The sequence below is a fragment of the Lynx canadensis genome, chromosome B2 (assembly GCF_007474595.2).
Source record: "Lynx canadensis isolate LIC74 chromosome B2, mLynCan4.pri.v2, whole genome shotgun sequence".
Taxonomy (NCBI): domain Eukaryota; kingdom Metazoa; phylum Chordata; class Mammalia; order Carnivora; family Felidae; genus Lynx; species Lynx canadensis.
This window is the reverse complement of record NC_044307.1, coordinates 132223301-132245927: the sequence shown is the minus strand read 5'-3', so window position 1 is coordinate 132245927 and position 22627 is coordinate 132223301. Positions and strand designations below refer to the sequence as shown.

At 36.1% G+C, this 22627-nt stretch overlaps 1 protein-coding gene across 3 annotated transcripts in view; it reads left to right on the top strand.

Annotated features, from left to right (window-relative positions):
- The window catches only part of SHPRH (SNF2 histone linker PHD RING helicase), a 97030-nt gene that overhangs the window by 18994 nt on the left and 55409 nt on the right, over window positions 1-22627 (top strand). For all 3 annotated transcript variants that reach the window (XM_030316530.1, XM_030316531.1, XM_030316532.1), the window contains exons 8-14: window positions 201-457; window positions 2536-3195; window positions 6978-7229; window positions 8054-8132; window positions 11701-11864; window positions 11975-12231; window positions 13383-13504. In XM_030316530.1, coding sequence (XP_030172390.1) covers window positions 201-457; window positions 2536-3195; window positions 6978-7229; window positions 8054-8132; window positions 11701-11864; window positions 11975-12231; window positions 13383-13504 — 1791 coding nt within the window. The remainder of the gene's footprint in view (window positions 1-200; window positions 458-2535; window positions 3196-6977; window positions 7230-8053; window positions 8133-11700; window positions 11865-11974; window positions 12232-13382; window positions 13505-22627) is intronic.

The window sequence follows — 22627 nt, the reverse complement described above, 5'->3', positions numbered from 1 at the left end:
TTTAGGTTATTTCCATCATAGTATATTATTAATACATTGAGATAATTTTTATTACATATTCTTCAAAATGATATACAGACAACATATCTTCAATAAAAATCTTTTTTTTGTCTTAGTTCTCAGTGCATGTTATTCTTAATATGTTTCTGTTTTTTTTCTAATTTCAATTATTCTAAGTTAGCATATCCTTTTGCATATAGCTACACGTGTGATGATCCTGACAGCTGTGAAAGAAATGAATGGAAAAAAAGGAGTTTCCATCCTTTCCATCTATAAGTATGTCAGTTCTATATATAGATATGATGTTCAGCGGAACAGGAGTCTTCTGAAACGGATGCTGAAATGTTTAATTTTTGAAGGTCTTGTGAAACAGATCAAAGGGCATGGTTTTTCTGGGACTTTTACATTGGGGAAGAATTACAAGGAAGAAGATACATATGATAAAACAAAAAAGCAGGTAACAGAACATTTATTAAGTTGCTCTGTGTGATGCCTTATAGAGGAAGTGGACAGATCCCACTTGACACTAAGGCTTTTGGAGACTGAAGATAAAAACCAAACTGGGAAAATCACATATGCCTGTATCATCTCTTTTCTATCTCCTGAGTAGTTTCATCAGAGTAGAAACTGTATTTTACTAGTCCCGGAGAAGAGTGCTTGGCACATAGCAAGTACTCAATAAATATTTGAATGAATTATTTTGGTGGGTTAAGCATATTAATTTTTTAATGTTTATTTATTATTATTGGGAAAGAGAGACAGAGCATGAGCATGGGAGGGGCAGAGAGAGAGGGAGACACAGAATCTGAAGCAGGCTCCAGTCTCTGAGCTGTTAGCACAGACCCTGATGTGGGGATCAAACTCACAAACTTGTGAGATCATGACCTGAGGCAAAGTCGGACGCTTAGCCAACAGCCACCCAGGCACCCCCCGGTGGGTTAAGCATATTAAAGAGTTTAAAATAACACACAAAAAAATCTTTTTTTAAAAAAGAGAAAAAAGTAGGGGTGCCTGGGTGGCTAGTCAGTTGACTGCCTTACTCTTGATTTTGGCTCAGGTCTTGATCTCAAAGTTCATGCTCAAAGATCCAGCTCTGCATTGGGCTCTGCGCAGAAGCCTACTTGGGATTCTCTCTCACCTTTCTCTCTTCCTTCTTCCATTTGTGCGCCAGCAGTCTTGCTCTCTCTCAAAAAAATAAACGTTAAGAAAGGAGAGAGAAAAAAAATAAAATGACTCTCTCCTTATCCTAATGTTGTCAGCAGTTAAAAATATGTTCTGTAGTTTAAAAATATTAATGAAATACCTTACATTTGCTTAGCTTTTTATATACATTTTCAATCTTTTATGTAAGTTCTCATTTTTCCCATGTCATCTTATAAAATTTTTACATTTTGTTATAAAACTGCTTTTGGGGGGCTATTAATTTCAAACTTGCTTTAAAAAAAATAATTACATAGCTATGCAAACATAAATCAGGTAAATGGGGCACCTGACTGGCTTAGTCAGATGAGATTCTTGATCTCCGGGTTGTGAGTTTGAGCCCCAGGTTGGGTATAGAGATTACTTAAAATAAATAAATAGACTTTAAAATCAATCAATTAATCCAGTAAAGACTAATGACAGTAAATCAAAGTGTGGAGCTACTAGCTTATCTACTGTGAAGGAAATGACAGATAAAAAAGTTCATTTTCTGGAATAGGGAGTCTCCCAACATTTTTCCCCAGCCAGGGTAGAAAGCTGCAATGAACTTCTATGCTTCTAATAATCCTTCTGTCACCAAAAAAGGAAAATCTTCAATTAGTGCCATTCATGGCAAGTGTCCCAGCTCCTCTGTTCAACCTCAGGTCTGACATCACTTCTAGGAAGCTCATGCTGGCACCTACCTCCCCATCCCAGCCCCTGTCTGTTTTGTTCTCCTCTTAGGCATTCTTGTACCATTGTTTCACTTTTTATTGTTCTTTCTTTTCCAATAGACCTCGTGGAGACCAGGAACTAAATATTCCTCATATTTGTATTGCCAGCATCTAACACTATGCCTGGCACAGAATTGTTATCCAGTAAATAATTTCAGGAGGGGTACAGGTAGAAAGCAGAAAGAAAGAAGGAGTTTATTTGCTAACTGCAGTAACTAGTAGATTTTCACTTTCTTTAAATGCTGTATTTTCGTACTTGATATGTTAATTGCTCGAGTTTGTATATTTATGTATTATAAACTATTAGTCTTTTATTGATTTAGACAAAATATGAATTATAAGAGGTTAATGTCAAAATATTAGGAGCTTCCTATCTAATTTTTATTCTCTTCAGCTTTTACTTATACAATAGTAGAGCCTTCCTTTTTAGACCTGTAGACCACAGAGAGGCTTCTTACAGAGGGCAGATTGAAAGCCAGTGATCAGGAGTGATTCTTCTAGTGGGAAAATGGTAGCAAGAGTGGCTATTGGATTTTTATGGAAAGCTATAAATAAGGTTGGGGATTTAATTTCAGTATTGTAATTATATTGATATAAATTAATTAAATAATATTTTTCATAGGCAATAGGGAGTCCAAGGAAAATTCAGAAAGAATCCAGAAAATCAGGGAACAAAGACACAGATTCTGAATACTTGCCATCAAACACATCTGATGATGATGATGATCCTTATTATTATTACTATAAGCCTCGGAAAAATCGTAGTAAATTCAAGAAAAAGCCTGTTCTATCCACAAAAAAGGGAAAAGGTCAGCCTAATATCAATCTCAGTTCACAAGATCACTGTCCAGCTACCAGTGACTCTGGAATTACTGATGTTACCACATCTAAAAGTACATGTATCTTTGAAATCAAGGAAGAACGTGGAGCAAAGGACCAAGCTGAATCTTTAAACCCTACCGACGGTGATGTGCCACAATCTAATATCGGGAGTCCCTGTAATTCCTCAGATTATCGCTTTGAGTGCATATGTGGTGAGCTTGATCAGGTAGACCGTAAACCTCGTGTTCAGTGCCTGAAATGCCACCTATGGCAACATGCAAAATGTGTGAATTATGAAGAGAAGAATCTGAAGATTAAGCCTTTTTACTGCCCCCATTGCCTTGTTGCAATGGAGCCAGTATCAACACGAGCAACTCTGATCATCTCGCCCAGTTCCATTTGTCATCAGTGGGTGGATGAAATCAACAGGCATGTGAGGTCATCATCTCTTCGAGTCTTGGTAAGGCAGTTTGGACTCTTTAAATGAATAGGAAAATCCCAATTTTTGCTTCCCTGTGCTAATTTTTACAACCTTTATCACTTCGTTGTTTATTCCAAAAATTAATAAGATAGTTATGAAATCAGAATTTGAAGAGGAAATTGAGAATGGGAAATGAAACAGTAGACTCTGTATTCTTTTCTGACATCAGAAGTTTAGAAGTTAAAGCGCTTTGAGTTAAAAGATATGGAAGCTTTTGAAAAAATCCATCATGTAAATGAAAAAGACTTCATATACACATTTACACTCTCAGAAAGGCAGCATTGTGTAATAGTAGCTGCCTGTCTCATCTCTACCTCTTAGATCCAGAGTCATCCTTTGAGGCCTCAGTTACATTATCTGTAAAATAAGAATTTACTCATTCAGCAAATATTTATTGAGCACCTGTAACGTGCCAGGAACTGTGCTAAGTTCTAAAATTAATACCCCTTCATAGACTTACTGTGAAGGTTAAATGAATTGATAAAGTGCTGGCACATAGTTCATTGTAACTTACTAATGTTAGTATTTTGTTTTTAATTGAAGTATAGTTGGCATACAATGTTATCTTAATTTCAGGTGTATAACAACGAATCGACAATTCTGTACATCATGCTATGCTCACCAAGACAAGTGTAGTTACCATCTGTTATCATGCAATGTTAGGACAGTATTATTGACTACCTATGCTGTACTTTTCATCCTTGTGACTTATTTATCTTATAACTAGAAGTCTGTATTTCTTAATCCCCTTCACCTATTTCACGCACCCACCCCCTCAATTCTGTCCCCTCTGGCAACCACCATTTGTTCTCTGTATTTATGATACTGTTTTATGTTTTATGTTTGGTTGGTTGGTTGGTTTTTTTAGGGTTCCACATATAAGTGGAATCATATGGGATTTATCTTTCTCTGTCTGACATCTTTCATTTAGCATAATGCCTCTAGGTTCATCCATGTTGTCACAAATGACAAGATCTCATTCTTTTTTGAACTAATATTCCACTGTTTATATATACCACATTTTTTTTTATCCATCATCTATCAGTGGACACAGGTTGCTTCCATAACTTGGCTGTTGTAAATAATGCTGCAGTAAAAATGGGTGACTATATTTTTGAGTTAGCATTTCCATTTTCTTTGGGTAAATACTCAGTAGTGGAATTATTGGATCATATAGTATTTCTATTTTTAATGTTTTTGGGAACTTCCATACTGTTCTCCACAGTGGTTGCATCAGTTTACAATCCCACAAACGGTACATCAGAGTTTCCTTTTTTCCGCATCCTCACCAACACTTGTTTTTGTCTTTTTGATACTAGCCATGCTAACTGGTGTGAGGTGATATATCACTGTGGTTTGATTTGCATTTGTCATTAGTGCTGGTGAGCATTTTTTTATGTGTCTGTCGGCCATCTGTTTGTCTTCTTAAAAAAATCCCCATTTTTTAATCGATTTTTTTTTTTTTTTTTTTTGGTGTTGAGCTCTGTAAGTTCTTTATATATTTTGAATATTGGCTAATATCCCCTAAATGGATAGATCACTTGCAAATATCTTTTCCCATCTACTAGATGGCCTTTTAATTTTGATGGTGTTCTTTGCTATGCAAAATCTTTTTATTTTCACTGGTCCTAGCAGTTTACTTCTGTTTTTGTTTCCTTTGCCCAAGGAGACATATCTGTAAATATTTGGCTAAGGCCAGCATCTGAAAGTTGACTGCCTATGTTTTCTTTTAGGAATTTTATGGCTTAGGATCTCACATTTAGACTTTTATTCCATTTTGAGTTAATTTTTGTATGGTGTAAGAAAGTGGCTCATTTTTATTCTTTAGCATATAGTTGTCCAGTTTTCCCAGCACCATTTGTTATCTTTTCTCCACTGTACATTCTTGCCTTCTTTGTCGTAGATTAATTAACTATATAAGCATCGGTTTATTTCTGGACTCTATCCTGTTCCATAGATCTGTGTATCTATTTTTGTACTAGTGCCATATACTTGATTAGTACAGGCTTTGTAGTGTATCTTGATATCTGGGATTGTGATATTTCCAGTTCTGTTCTTCTTAAGATGGCTTTGGCTATTCAAGATCTTCAGTGGTTCCATACCAATTTTAGGAATATATGTTCTCGTTCTATGAAAAATTGCTAATGGTATTGATAGGGATTGCATTGAATCTGTAGACTACTTTGGGTTCTATGGACATTTTAGCAATATTAGTTTCTCCAGTTCATGAGCATGGTTTATCTTTCTATTTGTCATCTTCAATTTCTGTCACCAATTTCTTACAGTTTTCAGAGTATAGGTCTTTCACTTCCTTGGTTAAATTTATTCCTAGGTATTTTATTCTTTTTGGTATAACTGTAAATGGGATGATTTTCCTAATTTCTCTTTTTTATTAGTGTATAGAAGTATAACAGATTTCTGTACATTAATGTTATGTCCTACAACTTTACTAAATTCACTACTGATTCTGATAGTTTTTAGGTAGAATATTTAGGGTTTTCTTTATATACTATTATGTCATTTGGTAATAGTGACAGGTTTTTCTTACCAATTTGGGTACCTTTTATTTATTTTTCTTATCTGATTGTTGCAGCTAGGACTATTCAACTACGTTGCATAAAAGTGGTGAGAGTAGACATCCTTATCTTGTTCTTGACCCTATAGGGAAAGCTTTCAGTTTTTCACTGTTGAGTACGATGTTAGCTGTGGGTTTGTCATATATGGCCTTTACTATGTTGAGGTATGTTCCCTCTAAATCCATTTTGTTGAGTAATGTTAGTATTCTTCACTCCCTTTGTTCTTCCTTCCTTCTTTCCATACAAATGTTATTTAAGGTGTTCAATATTTCATCTACTACCATAGACAGGGAGAGAGAACACAGTAATAAGTGAAACCTCCTCTTGGCCATTGAGGAGCTCAGTTTTGTTGGGTAGATAAACCTTGATTTGAATCTAGGCTCTGCAAGTTCTGAGCAAGTCACTTCATGTTTCTTATGTGTGTGATAGGAATAAAAATAACCACTAATGAGATTGTTGCTGAAGATAGGAGATAAAGTGCAGCATAGTGTCTGAAATATAAAAGGCATTCTCAGGAAATTATAGCTCTTCTTGTTCTACTTCTTCATACCTCTGTGCTTTTGTATCTACCTACCTACGTACCCTTAAGTCCTTTTCCCCTTTCTCCACCTGTGAGAACTCCTAAATGTTCTTTAAGAGCCAGCTCAAATTTTAACTCCTCTGAATTTACCTTCTCAGCCATAGCATTGGTCTTTCCACTGTGCTATCATTTTCACTTCTCTTACATTTCCCTTCATGATGCTTATGTTACCGGTCTTCTACCCTAACGTGGCTTTCTCTAGACACGTATCTAGACACGTGAGTCTAGATACACATGGAGTGTATCTCATAGCATGTTTTGTACTAAACTAAACAATGGAGGGGCGCCTGGGTGGCGCAGTCGGTTAAGCGTCCGACTTCAGCCAGGTCACGATCTCGCGGTCCGTGAGTTCGAGCCCCGCGTCAGGCTCTGGGCTAATGGCTCAGAGCCTGGAGCCTGTTTCCGATTCTGTGTCTCCCTCTCTCTCTGCCCCTCCCCCGTTCATGCTCTGTCTCTCTCTGTCCCAAAAATAAATAAACGTTGAAAAAAAAAAAAAAGTTTATAAACTAAACAATGGAAAGAACTCAGTAAGGGTGTAAGAATGAATATTTCCATTATCTTTAATGAGCCTTTCTGCAGTAACTGTGTCTGTGATTGTTTCCTAGGTATATCAAGGAGTGAAGAAAGATGGTTTTTTACAGCCTCACTTTTTGGCTGAACAGGATATAGTTATCATTACCTATGATGTCCTTCGTTCAGAACTTAACTATGTAGATATCCCACATAGCAACAGTGAGGATGGGCGTCGTTTACGGAACCAGAAGCGCTATATGGCCATTCCCAGCCCCCTAGTTGCTGTGGAGTGGTGGAGGATCTGCCTTGATGAAGCCCAGATGGTTGAATGTCCTGCTGTAAAAGTGAGAATTTCTGCAGAATCTTCTGAGGGCTGGGGAGTAAAAAGAGGAAAGAGATTGAGGAAGTTGTCCATAAAAATATTAATAATCTAAGTGTAATTAACCTACAGTGTTGACATTGGCCAAAAGTTTGTTGTTAAACATAGTAATTTGCTTTTCTCTTGTGCTCTGAACTACATAACCCTCAGGAGTTATTTTGGTACTGTAGGAATTACTGCTTTATATGCAATGCCCATATGTATTTGAATAAGATGGCAATTTATGTGTGATGCAGATCAAAGTAAACTCTGTTTAGGGACTTCTGCTAGCATTTCTGCTAAGTGGAAAGTTCATCGTGTAGGCTCTGATAACTTTGGGCCAAAGTTGACCTTTTTGTTGGAGAGATCATACCATAACAGAAAATACTACTTTAGAAGATAGAGTTTGATTTAGCCTTTGTTCATATGTCTTTATTCCATTTTCTTTGGCCAGCTTGTAATCTGCACTCAATTTATGAATCTTATCTGTTAGTGTATTGGTTCACATCTTAAGGATGGGTGGCGTTGGGGATGTCTCAGTCATTCAGGGAGCCTTTTCATTCTATACATACTGAACTATTCTTCCTCTTTTGGGGAGGGCTCATGGCAGCCTTCTGCTAATGAGAACCACTGTACTAGAAGATGGCCTATTGAATATGACCTTCAACTTTGAGTGTGATAACTGTGAATAAGAGAGAGTGTGCCTCACCTGAAGCATAGCTTTTCATGGGCTATTCTCAGGAGTAAACATTCCTAATTTCCCCTGCCTTTTTTTCCTTCTCTTTTTATTGCATATTTCTTTCTCATTAGGCTGCAGAAATGGCTCAGCGCTTGAGTGGGATTAATCGCTGGTGTATCAGTGGCACTCCAGTACAGAGAGGATTGGAGGGTAATGTATGGTTTCTTCACATTTTGCATATATTTGAAAAGCTTGCTTGTTTTTAGGAACAAGTATTTTCAGCCTTTGTTGAAATCCTTACGTAAGTGATTGTACATATATTTCACTCCTAGTAGTTTTAAGCATTCATCTTTTTAAATGGAATTGGATGGTTTTTGTTTTTATGAGAATGGATAGATGGTGAGTAGTCCCATTGTCCTAAGGTGAACAGTCATTGTGCCCTCCTGAGCAGTGTAGATGCAGGTCTAAACTGAACTCAGAGCTCCAAAGTGGTAGGTAGAAAACAGAAAGAACGTAGCAAGAGAGAGAGAGGAGAAGGAAAAGATGCATAGTCACGATGTTGTAGTTGAAAATGAAAGTCTCATTGGTTTTCTTTTGGTGTTAGAGCAGGATTACTCAACCTTGGCCCCATTGACATTTGGGCCTGGATAGTTCTTTTTTGTTGGGAGCTGTCCTATGCGTCTTGGGATATTTAGCTTCTCCCACTAGATGGCAGTAGCACTTCTGCAATTGTGACACCCACAAATGTGTTTTAGACATTGCCTATTATCCCCTGGGGGACAAAATCATACCACTCCACCTCCACCTCCATTGAGAACCACTGTGCTAGACTGATGGAGATAAACCAGATTTGATGATTTATTAATTAGCAACAACCAGAGATCTTGTGAATCCCAGGTTGACTACACACTGAGCAAGGACATGAGGCTAGGATGTTTTCATTCCATAATTTGCGAGGCCTTTAGTATGTTTCTACAGGCAGGCTGAAATAAAGCCAGGTAGCAAGAACGCCTCCCTCTCCTCCCATCCTCCCCACTCCATGTCTATGTAATATACTTCTTTGTATAGTATACAAAGCACTGGTTTTCAGGATATACGAACCATGGTGACATACTGACTTTTCAGTTGTATGTCCATAAAGAAATGACATAAACATTCAAATTTTTATTTTCCTTATTTGCAAAGTAAGATGTTTTAAGATTAGTTATAATAAAGTATGCAAAGCATTTAGCATGGTACCTGGAAGGTATTAAATATTCAGTGAGTGGTAGCTGCTTCCACTGCTGCTTTTGTTGTTCTTATTTCCCATTTATATGTTTGTGTATTCATTTTAGCTTCTTCGAAAGTGTTGACTCTAAATTACTTAAGTACTTTGTAGTACACTTATTGGTTCATTTATTCTTTGTGAAGTATAATTAAAAAAAAAAAAAAAAAAAAAGACTCGGTTCCTGACCTTCTTGAGCTTACATTTTAGAAGGCAAGATGTATTTATTAAGTACTTAAGACAAATGTTAAGACTGTAGTCAAGGTAACTTTAATGTATAAGAGAAATGTAAAATTCAAACTATAATAAGCTTCAGAAAAGATGTCTCATTCTGTGACATCACATAATAGGGATGTCGAAGGAAGGGACAGCTGAGCCAGGATCTGAAATATTAATATGAGTTAAGTAAATAGGGAAGAATTCTCTATCGTAAAGGAAACAGAAAATACAAAGATGATCTGGCAGGAGGAGCATGGAAGGGTATTAGTGTGGCTAGAATACAGAGAGCTGGAAAACTGGAAAACCCAGTAGATTGAATAGGTGGATATAGATCAGACCATGGAGGACTCTGTAGGCCATGATGAATAATTTTATTTGTTTATTTTCTTAAGAATAGTAGGAGCTATTAGAAAGATTTAAACAAAGTAGTTAGGTATCATCTCGTGGTTAGATTTGGATTTCAAAAATTCAATCTATTTGCAGTGTAGAGAATGGTTTAGAAGTGGGACAGAGTGGATACTAGGATCTCAGTTGGCTACAATAAGGAATCTAGGCAAGTTGATACTGACACCCTGAGTTTTAACTAGGATTGTCCTGAAGAAATGCAAAAAAGTGGATAAGAAAAAAATTAATAAGGCTTATTCAGTGATGGGGAGATGCCAGGACTTCGAAGTAGCATAACTCCATGTACAGTGACTGTATTTCCTGGTGAATAACACTAGAGGAGAAGCATGTTTGGGCAAAAAGAGTATGAATTTGATTTTGGCAAGTTGAGCTTGATGCACTTTTGGGACCTCAAAGAAGAGATAGCACATAGGCAATTGGATTGGTTTAAACAGAAGTACAACTCCATTGATATCTGCATGTAGGCAGTATTTCTTTTTAGATGTTAATGGACTCTCAGAAAGTGTCAAAAAGTAACTTAATTCAACCTAAATATTTGTTAGGCATCTTCAGAATAAATGTTGTGGGTAGGGGTATCACGTTTTTGGAAAAAAAAAAAAAAGTCATGGTTTCTAAAGAGAATATAGCCTAATGTGAACATGTTTAATGCAGAAAAATATTTAAAAAATTACACTGAGCCATAATCTTCATTTAAAGACATAACCACTATTCCAATCTTTTTTATATAAATGTTTGCATGTCTGTCCTCATACTGCATGCATAATTTTATACCTTTTTTTTCACTTAACATTATATTCTAAGCAATTTTTCATGTTTTAAAAATCCATCATAAATGCAAACACTATAAGGTATAATGTTAAGTGAGTAAAACATGGACTATAATATTGATTCCCCAATCATAAAACATACAAGTACAACGAAGTAAATCTAACAAACACAAGGCCTGTTGGATTAGAAGAAGATCAGTTTTATCTTAAATACCATACGATTTCCCTCATATGTGGAATTTGAGAAACAAAACAGATGAACATAAGGGAAGGAGGGAAACTAAGGAAGGGCTGAAGCAAACCATAACTATAGAGAACAAACTGAGGGTCGAGGGAGGGAGGGAGGTGGGTGAGGAGATGGGCTAGATGAGTGATGCACATTAAGGAGGGCCCTTGTTGTAATGAACACCAGGTGTTATACGTAAGTGTATCACTAAATTCCACTCCTAAAACGAGTATTTTTTGCTAACTAGAATTTAAATAAAAATTTGAAAAAAAAAAAAAGGAAAAGAAAGGTTTTGTCTTATGGGGAGTACTATATGATTTATTTAATCATTTCTTTATTTGAGTCATTTTTATTCTATATGTTGTTGGCATGAATGTCACTGTGTGGATTAATCTTGTCTCTAGTTTTTTATTATGGTTTTAGTCTTATTTCCCAAAAGTAGAATTACTAGTCCAAAAAATGTAATGAATATTGGATCAGTGAATATTCTTCATATCACCTATGTCATTCAGACTTCTTTCCTAATCCAGCAAGCCTTAAATCCAGTAGTCTCATGAGAGTGCCTGATTCTTCTTATGTATCTCTTGATCAGGTGCACACAAGTGAGTCATTTTCTAGTTTTACTTCTGATGGAAATTTCAGACTTTTGAATTTAAATACGAGGTTTGTGGAATGGTTACACATTTTAGCTCCTAGCACAAAACCTAGTGCAATATCAACAAACATAAGTCAAAGTGGAATTAACTTTCAGATTCAAGAGTCTATACAATCTGCATTTTAATTCATGGAAAGTACTATGTGCTGTGTAATATCTATGAAAGTGGTTATTCAAAATAGTAATGTAGAAATATAGAAACAGTTATTCTCAATGTGTTGTTTTTTTTTTTTTCTTCTCAGATCTTTTTGGGTTGGTGGTCTTTCTTGGTATTGAACCTTACTGTGTCAAACACTGGTGGGTTCGACTTCTCTATCGCCCTTACTGCAGGAAGAATCCTCAGCTCCTCTACAGCTTTATTGCCAAGATACTATGGAGGTCTGCAAAGAAAGATGTGATTGACCAAGTCAGTAGCATAAGTTTTTACTGATTAAGGACATTACAAGAAAAGGGAAGCGAGAGCTGGGATGGAAAGTTAAATTTTCAGGTGAAATCCCTTTTTTCTTCTCCCTACAGATCCAGATACCCCCTCAGACAGAAGAAGTCCACTGGCTTCACTTTTCTCCAGTGGAAAGACATTTCTATCACCGCCAGCATGAAGTGTGCTGCCAGGATGCAGTAGTAAAGCTCAGGAAGATTTCTGACTGGGCCCTGAAGCTCAGCAGCCTGGACCGAAGGACGGTCACCTCCATTCTGTATCCACTGCTGAGGCTCAGGCAGGCCTGCTGCCACCCACAGGCCGTTCGTGGGGAGTTTTTGCCACTCCAGAAAAGGTTTTGTTTTCAATTTCCTTACACTGCAATTGACACTATATTAGTGATAGACAGTGTTTAAGCTATTAGCTTTCTAGCCCCCAGTTTCATTCAGGGTCTTATAAATGAGCTGTTGTCAGTTATTTTTAGCAGTGCGGTTTTCCTTTGGCATGAACCCCATTTATGAAAGAGAGCCACATTCTCAAAATTATTTTCATGGTTTTAAACATTTCTTTTAAAGTTAGGACTATTTGGGGGTTTTATTGTTTTATTCTGTTTTTTTGTTTTGTTTTGTGTATTTTTTGCTGCACTTCAGGTATGAAAGGCTTTTGTTCTTATTCTAATTTTTTGTTGCTACGTCAGGGACTTAACTGAATTAGATTACTATATTTTCTTTGTAATTTGTGTCCACAGTATCTAGTCCACTGTTATCCCAGAAATTGTTTGTTCATCAGTCTGTGACTCAGCAACTGGCATGTTTTGTTTTGTTTTGTTTTGATTTGTTTTGTTTTGTTTTAGCACCTGGTGTTAAAAAGATAAGGTGTTATTAAAAATGTATAGAAAGAGGAATTATATTTTTGTCTTTGCCTTTAAGCAGTTTATAGACAAATAAGGAAAATGACAAAGATTAGTGATTCCTATAAAATAAGGCAAACCTACTTCATAAGAGGTACTTATACATGGCTGTAGACAGTTAGAATATGGAAATAATTTCTATATAAATGGTTAACGTTAGACAGCCTTTTGGCAGAAATGGCATTTGATCTGATCCTTGAAGAATCCTCATTTTTTTTACAGATAAAAAAAAAATTCAGGCTTATGGAGATTCATTAAATTATAATGCTAGAGATTCAGACTTAATCTTATATTCTAACACCCATACTGTTTCAGACATATCGTGTTGGTACTTCATATTTTGGGAAGATTTTTCTACTTCCCTTCTCCATTGACCTAACTGGGAAAAAGTAAAGGAGGATGGGATCAGGTAATAGAATGCTTGCCAGAATAGTAAGAGGCAATTGAGTTGAAAGTGACAGTGGTAAAATGGAAGTGGAAAGAAAGATCCCGAAGATATACAAAGACTCTGTAAGAGACTGATACTCTTGATCTTATGTGATGTAATATTGGCACTTAGGATTTTCTCTTCAGGAACAATCTACCTTTTCTTTTAGCACCATGACAATGGAAGAGCTGCTAACATCTCTACAGAAGAAATGTGGAACAGAGTGTGAAGAAGCACATCGGCAACTAGTTTGCGCTCTCAATGGCTTAGCAGGCATCCACATCATTAAAGGTAGAAGGTGATTGTTTTGTTATCTCTGATTCTTCTAAATACTTAATGAGGCAGATTAGGTAGAGTAGAAATTAAAATCCCCCAAGGAAGGCATTCTTATACACTACTGATTAGTTTAGGTAGGCTCGATCTAATGGAGAGCACTTGTGCAGAACATTTGAAACACCTTCAAAGTTTGCATATGCTTTCACCATACATTTCCACTTGTAGAAGTTTGTTGTTGTTTGGGAAAGGATGTAAACAAAGATTTGGCAATAAATTATTCACCTTAGTCTATAGTAGTGAACAACTGAAAATGAGTAAAATACCTAGAAATAGAAGAATGGTTAAATTCTGACATTCAAGGGAATGCTAGTCATCAATTGACAAAATAAAATTATTTGTAAATTCATTCTTTCATCAAATATTGGCATGTCTGCTCTGCACCAGGTATGATCTCAGTACTAAAGATAATAAAGCAAAGTAAGTCTTTGATCTTTTGGACCTTAAATTCTTAGCAAGGAGAGATAGACAAATACACACACACAATGTGTATGGATATAGTTATGGTGTTATACATTATACACAAAATTTAAGCACATTAATAGAGAATCTTTTATTTCTTTTTTTTTTAATTTTTTTTTTTAACGTTTATTTATTTTTTTGAGACAGAGAGAGACAGAGCATGAACGGGGGAGGGTCAGAAAGAGGGAGACACAATCTGAAACAGGCTCCAGGCTCTGAGCTGTCAGCACAGAGCCCAACGCGGGGCTCGAACTCACGGACCACGAGATCATGACCTGAGCCGAAGTCGGTCGCTCAACTGACTGAGCCACCCAGGCGCCCCAAGAATCTTTTATTTCATGGGAAGATATTTAATTGGTATTTCCCATCTCTGAGGGATACTGTTTTTTATTGCCTAACATCCGGTGTCTTATAGTCTATTATTTCATATATTTTGTACGTTTCAGAAAGGAGGGTAAATTCATTCTCTCATTTTGTAATGGCCAGAAGCAGCATATCAGTGGTTACATTAAATGCAGTGGTGTAAATGCCCCAATTAGAGATTTTCAAGATGGATATTTAAAAAAAACAGTATCTAATAATACACTATCTACATGAAACCCTCTTTTTATTTAAAGATACAAATGTAGCAGGATGAAAAATGATATGCTATATTAACACTAATCAAAAAAAGCTGGAGTGATTATATTACTGCCAGGCAAAGAGTATTACCAAGGATATAGTGTTATTTTATCACTGGAAAATAAACCTAAATGTTTATGCACTTAAAAGCAAGGCTTAGGGGCTCCTGGGTAGTTGCTCAGTGTATTGAACATCTGACTTCGGCTCAGGTCATGATCTCACGGTTCATGAGTTCAGGCTCCTCTTCGGGCTCTGTCTGACAGCTCAGAGCCTGGAGCCTGCTTCGGATTCTGTGTCTTCCTCTCTGTCTCTCTGCCCCTCCCCTGCTCATGCTCTGTCTCTCTCTCTCTCTCTCTCTCTCTCTCTCTCTCTCTCTCAAAAATGAATAAACTTAAAAAAAAATTTATTTAAGAAAACAAAAAGCAAGGCTTAAAAATAAATAAAACACAAACTGATACAACTATAATTGGAAATAGACAAATTCATTACTATAGTCCGAGATTTCAACATCCTTCTTCCAATTATTGATAGAACAAGAAGACAGAAAATAAGAGGCATGGAAAACTCAACAGTAGCAACTAATTGACATAGTCAACAGTTTTAGAACACTTTACCCCACCAATGAATACACATTCTTTTCAAGTGCACATGGTATGTTTACCGAGACAGAGCATGTTCTGGGCTATAAAACAATTCAGTCAATTTAAAAGCATTCAAGTCTTGAGGCGCCTGAGTGACTTAGTCAGTTAAGCATCCATCTCTTGATTTTTGGCTCAGGTCATGATCTCACGGCTCATGAGTTTGAGCCCCGCATTGAGCCCTCTTGGGACTCTCTCTCTTTCTCTTTCTCTTTCTCTCTCTCTCTCTCTCTCACTCTCACTCTCACTCTCTAACTTTCTCCACTCTTCTCTCTCTGCCCCTCCCCTGCTCACTCTCTCTCTCACTCCCTTTCAAAATAAATAAACATTAAAAAAAATTAAAAGGATTCAAGTCTTAAAAAGTACATTCTCTGACCATAAATGGAATTAAATTAGGTATCAAAGATAACTGGAAAGTCCCCAAATAATTTGAAACTAATTAAAATAATTCTGAGTAACCCTTGGGTTAAAGAATAAATCAAAAGGGAAACTGGCAAATATTTTCAAGTGAATTAAAATGAAAACATCAAGAGCTGTGGAATCTTGATCAGTGATTAAAGAGAAATTTATAGGACTGAACACTAACTTAGGAAAAAAGTTGTACGTCATTGACCTCAGCTGATACCTAATTAAGAAACTAAAAAAAGAAAAGCAAATGAAATACCAAGTCAGGAAAAGACAGAAAATAATAAAGATCAATGCAGGAATCAATTAAAAAGAAAACAAAACCAGTAAAAAGAGACCATGAAATCAAAAGCTGATTATTTGAGATCAGTGAGAAGTTATAATCCTCTAGTCAAACTATTTAGGAAAAAAGAAAAGACACAGATTACTGTTAGTAGGAATCGGGAATGAGAGAGGTAACATCACTACAGAGTCTATAGATCTTTAAAAAATTGTGAAGGAATCTTATGTACAACTTTATGCCAGAAATTTGACAACTTACATATATGAACAAATGCTTTAGAAGACACAAATTCCCAAAACCAACTCAATAAGAAATAGATAACCTAGATAACCTGAATAGCCCTGTATCTATTCAAGAAATTAATTTTACTGTTAAAAAACTTAACCACAAAGTGAATTCTAGATGACTAGAAGCCCAGGTGACTTCCTTGGTGAATTCTACCAAACATTTAAGGAAGAAATAATATCAAATCCATATAAGCTCTTCTATAATATTAAAAAGGAAAAAATAATTTTCAACTTACTTTGAGGCACCAGTATCCTGATTACAAAACTAGAGACCAGTGTCACTCAAGAACATAGATAGAAAATTCTTTAAAAATTTTTAACAAAGTGAATCTAACAATATATTAAAAAAAATAATACTTTATGACAAAGTAGAATTTATTCTGGGAATGCAAGACTGGTTTACTATTTAAAAATTAACGGGGCGCCTGGGTGGCGCAGTCGGTTAAGCGCCCGACTTCAGCCAGGTCACGATCTTGCGGTCCGTGAGTTCGAGCCCCGCGTCGGGCTCTGGGCTGATGGCTCGGAGCCTGGAGCCTGTTTCCGATTCTGTGTCTCCCTCTCTCTCTGCCCCTCCCCTGTTCATGCTCTGTCTCTCTCTGTCCCAAAAATAAATAAACGTTGAAAAAAAAAAATTTTTTTTAATTAATTACCGTTCCTAGGGGCGCCTGGGTGGCGCAGTCGGTTAAGCGTCCGACTTCAGCCAGGTCACGATCTCGCGGTCCGGGAGTTCGAGCCCCGCGTCAGGCTCTGGGCTGATGGCTCAGAGCCTGGAGCCTGTTTCCGATTCTGTGTCTCCCTCTCTCTCTGCCCCTCCCCCGTTCATGCTCTGTCTCTCTCTGTCCCAAAATAAATAAACGTTGAAAAAAAAATTTTTTTTTAAAAAATAAAAAAAATAAATAAAAATTAATTACCGTTCCCTATCAAAGTAACACCAGCATTCTTCACAGAGCTAGAACAAATAATCCTAAAATTTGTATGGAACCAGAAAAGACCCCAAATAGCCAAAGCAATCTTGAAAAGGAAAACCAAAGCAGGAGGCATCACAATCCCAGACTTCAGGCTATACTACAAAGCTGTAATCAAGACAGTATGATACTGGCACAAGAACAGACACTCAGATCATTGGAACAGAATAGAGAACCTAGAAATGGACCCACAAACGTATGGCCAACTAATCTTTGACAAAGCAGGAAAGAATATCCAATGGAATAAAGACAGTCTCTTCAGCAAGTGGTGCTGGGAAAACTGGACAGCGACATACAGAAGAATGAACCTGGACCACTTTCTTACACCAGACACACAAAAAAAACCTCAAAATGGATGAAAGACCTCAGTGTAAGACAGAAAGCCATCAAAATCCTTGAGAAAGCAGGCAAAAACCTCTTTGATCTTGGCCACAGCAACTTCTTACTCAACATGTCTCCGTAAGCAAGGGAAACAAAAGCAAAAATGAACTACTGGGACCTCATCAATATAAGCTTCTGCACAGCAAAGGAAACAATTAGCAAAACTAAAAGGCAACCCACAGAATGGGAGAAGATATTTGCAAATGACATATCAGATAAAGGGTTAGTATCTAAAATCTATAAAGAACTTATCAAACTCAGTACCCAAAAAACAAATAATCCAGTGAACAAATGGGCAAAAGACATGAATAGACACTTCTCCAAGGAAGACATCCAGATGGCGAACTGACACATGAAAAAATGCTCAACACCACTCATCAGGGAAATACAAATCAAATCCACAATGAGATACCACCTTATATCTGTCAGAATGGCTAACATTAACAACTCAGGCAACAACAGATGTTGGCGAGGATGCGGAGAAAGAAGATCTCTTTTGCATTGTTGGTGGCAATGCAAGCTGCTGCAGCCACTCTGGAAAATAGTATGGAGGTTCCTCAAAAATCTAAAAATAGAACTACCCTATGACCCAGCAATTGCACTGCTAGGCATTTATCCATGGGGTACAGGTGTGCTGTTTCATAGGGACACATGCACCCCCATGTTTATTGCAGCACTATCAATAGCCAAAGTATGGAAGGAGCCCAAATGTCCATCCATGGATGAACGGATAAAGAAGATGTGGTATATCTATACAATGGAGTATTACTCAGCAATCAAAAGGAATGAAATCTTGCCATTTGCAACTACGTGGATAGAACTGGAGGGTATTACGCTAAGTGAAATTAGAGAAAGACAAAAATCATGACTTTACTCATATGAGGACTTTAAGAGACAAAACAGATGAACATAAGGGAAGGGAGACAAAAATAAAAACAGGGAGGGGGGCAAAACAGAAGAGACTCATAAACATGGAGAACAAACTGAGGGTTACTGGAGGGATTGTGGGAGGGGGATGGGCTCAGTGGGGAAGGGGCATTAAGGAATCTCCTGAAATCATTGTTTCACTATATGCTAATTAATTTGGATGTAAAATTTTAAAAATTAAAAATTAAAAAAATTAACATGATTCACGAAATTAACTGAGAAGGAAAAACTTTGTGAGCCTCTCAATAAATGTAGGAAAAGAATTTGATAAAATCCAACATCCATTCCTGAAAAAAAACTTTCTGCAACCTAGAAATCAAAGCTAACTTTCTCACTTTGTTAAAAGGCATCTCTGAAAAATCTATAGCTAATGTTATACTTAAAGGTTGAAAACTGAATGTTTTCTAAGATCATGAGCAAGTCAAGAATGTCCCATCACCATTTCTGTTCAACACATTACCTGAATTCTCTCCAGTGCTGCAAGACAAAAGAAATAAAAGTTACCAGTTTGAATAGGAAAAGTAAATCAAACTGTCTTTATTTGCTAATATGATTATCCATGTAGGAAAATTACTAGAACTAATAAGTGAGTTCTGCAAAGTTGCGTTATACAAGATTAGTATATAAAAACTGATTTTATTCCTATATGCTAGGAATGAATAATTAGAAATTATGATGATACTGTTCATAGTAGTATCAAAAAAATATGAGGTACTTAAGCATCAGCTTGAAAAGAGATGTGTAAGATGTTTACAAAAGTCACGAAAACACTGAAAATTACAAACATTGCTGAGAGAAATTAAGGAACACCTAATTATACCATGTTTGTGGATCAGAAAACTCTTCATTGTTAAGACTAATTCATCCTAAATTGATACATAGTTAATGCAATCAGAATTTTCCAGTCAAAATTTTAACAGGCTCTTTTATAGTACGTGACAGGATGATTCTGAAATTCACGTAGCCAGAACAACTTTAGAAAAGAAAAAAGTTTGAAGATTTATACTACCTGAGTCAAGACATATTTTAAAACTACAATAATCAAGACAGTGTGACATAGGCATGAAGATAGGCAAGTAGACCAATGGACCAGAATAGAGTCCAGAAATAGTCCCACTTATTTATGTTCATTTGATTTTTCCACAAAGATGCAAAGGTATTTCAGTGGAGAAAAGTTAATATTTTCAGTAAATGGTGCTAGAACAATTAGATATCCATACTCAGAAAATAAAACTTTAACGTTGCATTGTATAAACAGTTCATAATACAGAAGATATGAAACTGAAATTAAAAATTCAAACTATAAAACTTAGAGAAAAACACAAAGGATAAAAAAATTATGACTTGGGATTAGGTAAAGATTGAGGGATGACACCAAAGCACAATCCATAAAAGAAAACATTGATATATTTATCATCATCAAAATTAATAAACTCAACTCCTCAAAAAGCATTCTTTTTTTTATATAAAAAAATTTTTTTAATGTTTATTTATTTTAGAGACAGAGCCAGAGACAGAATCTGAAGTAGGTTGCAGGCTCTGACTGTCAGCACAGAGCCCGACACGGGGCTCGAACCCATGAACCATGAGATCATGACCTTAGCCAAAGTTGGACACTTAATGGACAGAGCCACCCAGGCACCCCACAAAAGGCATTCTTAAGAAAATAAAAAGATAGGGGCTCCTGGGTAGCCCAGTTGGTTAAGCAACCGACTTTGGCTCACGTCATGATCTCATGATTCAGTTCCTGATTTAGAGCCCCACGTTGGCCTCTTTGCTGTCAGCATAGAATCTGCTTCGGATCATCTGTCCCTGTCCCTCTCTTTGCCCCTTCCCCGTGCTTGCTCTCTCTGTCTAAAAATAAATCAAAATAAGTAAAGATTAAAAAAAAGAAAAAGGAAAGAAAGAAAAAGAAAGAAAGAAAAGATAAGGCATTGAATAGAGAAAATATTTGCAAATCACATATCTGAGAAAGGACTTCTATTCTGAATATGAAAAGAACTCTTAAAAACCAATAATAGAAAGCAGCCCAATGAAAATAGACAAAATGTTTGAACAGAGACTTCAGTGAATATATAGAGATGCCAAATAAAACATAGGAAAAGGTAGATATTCATCATCATTAGTCATTAGGTATATGCACATTCAAACCACAAGAACACCCCTGTATGCCTTTATTAAGATGGCTTAAATTAAACAGATCACATGTTGGCAAGGATGTAGAAACAAGTGGAATTCTCATTCATACAGTGCTCTTGAGAATATAAAATTGTAAAATCAGCGTTCTATTTCAGTTACTCACTAGCCTCATTTCCATGACCCCAGCTTTTCTGCTAAACTTGCACTAAGCACAGTGCCTCTATCTTTGTGTTGGAAGCATTCATTCTTTGAGAAATTTATTCTAAATTTTTATGGTAATTTTTCTGGCTATCTAAACTAAAGTGTTATTTTTTTGCACCTGTAGTGAATCACTGAATATTCTGTTCAACAGAGTCTATTGTTATTAATCTGTTACTGTATTTGTAATATAGGATTGCATAGTTTTATAGCTTTTATACCATGACGTTTAAGAGCTTTCTTGTAAGTAATGAGAAAATTACTGATGTAAATGTGCCTTTTTACAAAACTACCTTTAAAACCTCTCTTATAGCTTTGGTTTAGATCATTTGATTTTATTCTCTCCAAAACTAAGTAGAATATAGTTCTTAAAATCATACAAGTATTTCATAATGGTCAGGTATAGTTTTAAGCACTTTTATAATTCAAGATATGTAAATGCTTCTTTATTTCTACCTTCCTCACAAAAGTCATGTATATAGCTCTTCACTGTTTGAACTAAAAAGGCATATTGGAATAAATTCCAATTCTTTTGACCTTCCCACAAAGATTGCTAATCGGTTAGTCTCTTTGGGTACACAGTCATGGAGAGACTTTACCATTTTTCTTGTTTACCTAATAAGACGTTAAAGAAATTAGTTGCCCAGAGAAATTTGTTTCTGTCTAATACAAGGAAATGTTCTAAGCCTCTTTGAACTGAGTGGTCTGTCTTTGGTTATTAGTTTTTCAGCATAACAGAACCAGCACTAGAAAGTGTCTCTTGTCCTGAATACTTGCATAGAGTTCAGAAGACTCACAGAAGATGAGTAGAAGTAGCTCTAGACAAGAACTGTGAAAAAGATGGGCCTTCTTACTTGCTATAGTTTTTGCACTCTGAACTTAGGTGTATTGTGCAAAGTTTATGGATCTCCGTTTCCTTATCAATAAAATACAGATAGTGCCACTCACTTAGCCCCTCTTGAAGTATTATTATTCTTAATGTGAAGTGTTGATGTACATTGGAAACTCGATAGAAACATAAATGAAGAGTGGTGTTAGTAACCATGGTAATACGAAGTAACCTCAGATTCTTACCGCTTCTCAACCTGTTCATATGCAGATTTTTATTATCAATAACTAATAACAGGAAAAAGACATTATTACATATTTCTTATAAATTGTACAAATATAGTACATGCAACTTTATGTACAAATCTTCTCTCAAGGACATTGCCTGAGAAATACTTAATTTAGCTAGCAGTGTTTGCAAATCTGGATTTTCTCAAATTATTAATCATCACCATCATTGTCATTGCCCTCTCAATTACTAAGTGTGCCTGTGATTATAGTTTTCTGGAATCGATCTAAAATCTTAAACGATCAGTCCTTTAAAATGCGTAGTGAAAGAGTATCAGGCAGCGTTTTTGTTTTATTTTGTTTTTTTTTAATTGAACCATAGTTGAAACACAATGTTACATTAGTTTCAGGTGTATAACATAGTAATAGGACGGCTCTATATGTTATGCTGTGACCATCACAAGTGTAGCTACCATCTGTCACCATACGACTTTTTAATAGAAAAAAAAATTTTCAAAAAATTTAACTTTCCTTTATTTCAGCTTAGAAGTAATTAGGCAAAAATTGGGAAATTAGTCCTACCTAATAATATTCTGTCACAGTCCCAAATTATTTGAGTGGGATAATTGTGACTAAAATCTACAGAATACTTGAGTGACACAGATAAATACATAGGCCTCTTCTTAGAGATATGTGAGTAATCAATGTACTATTTAAAA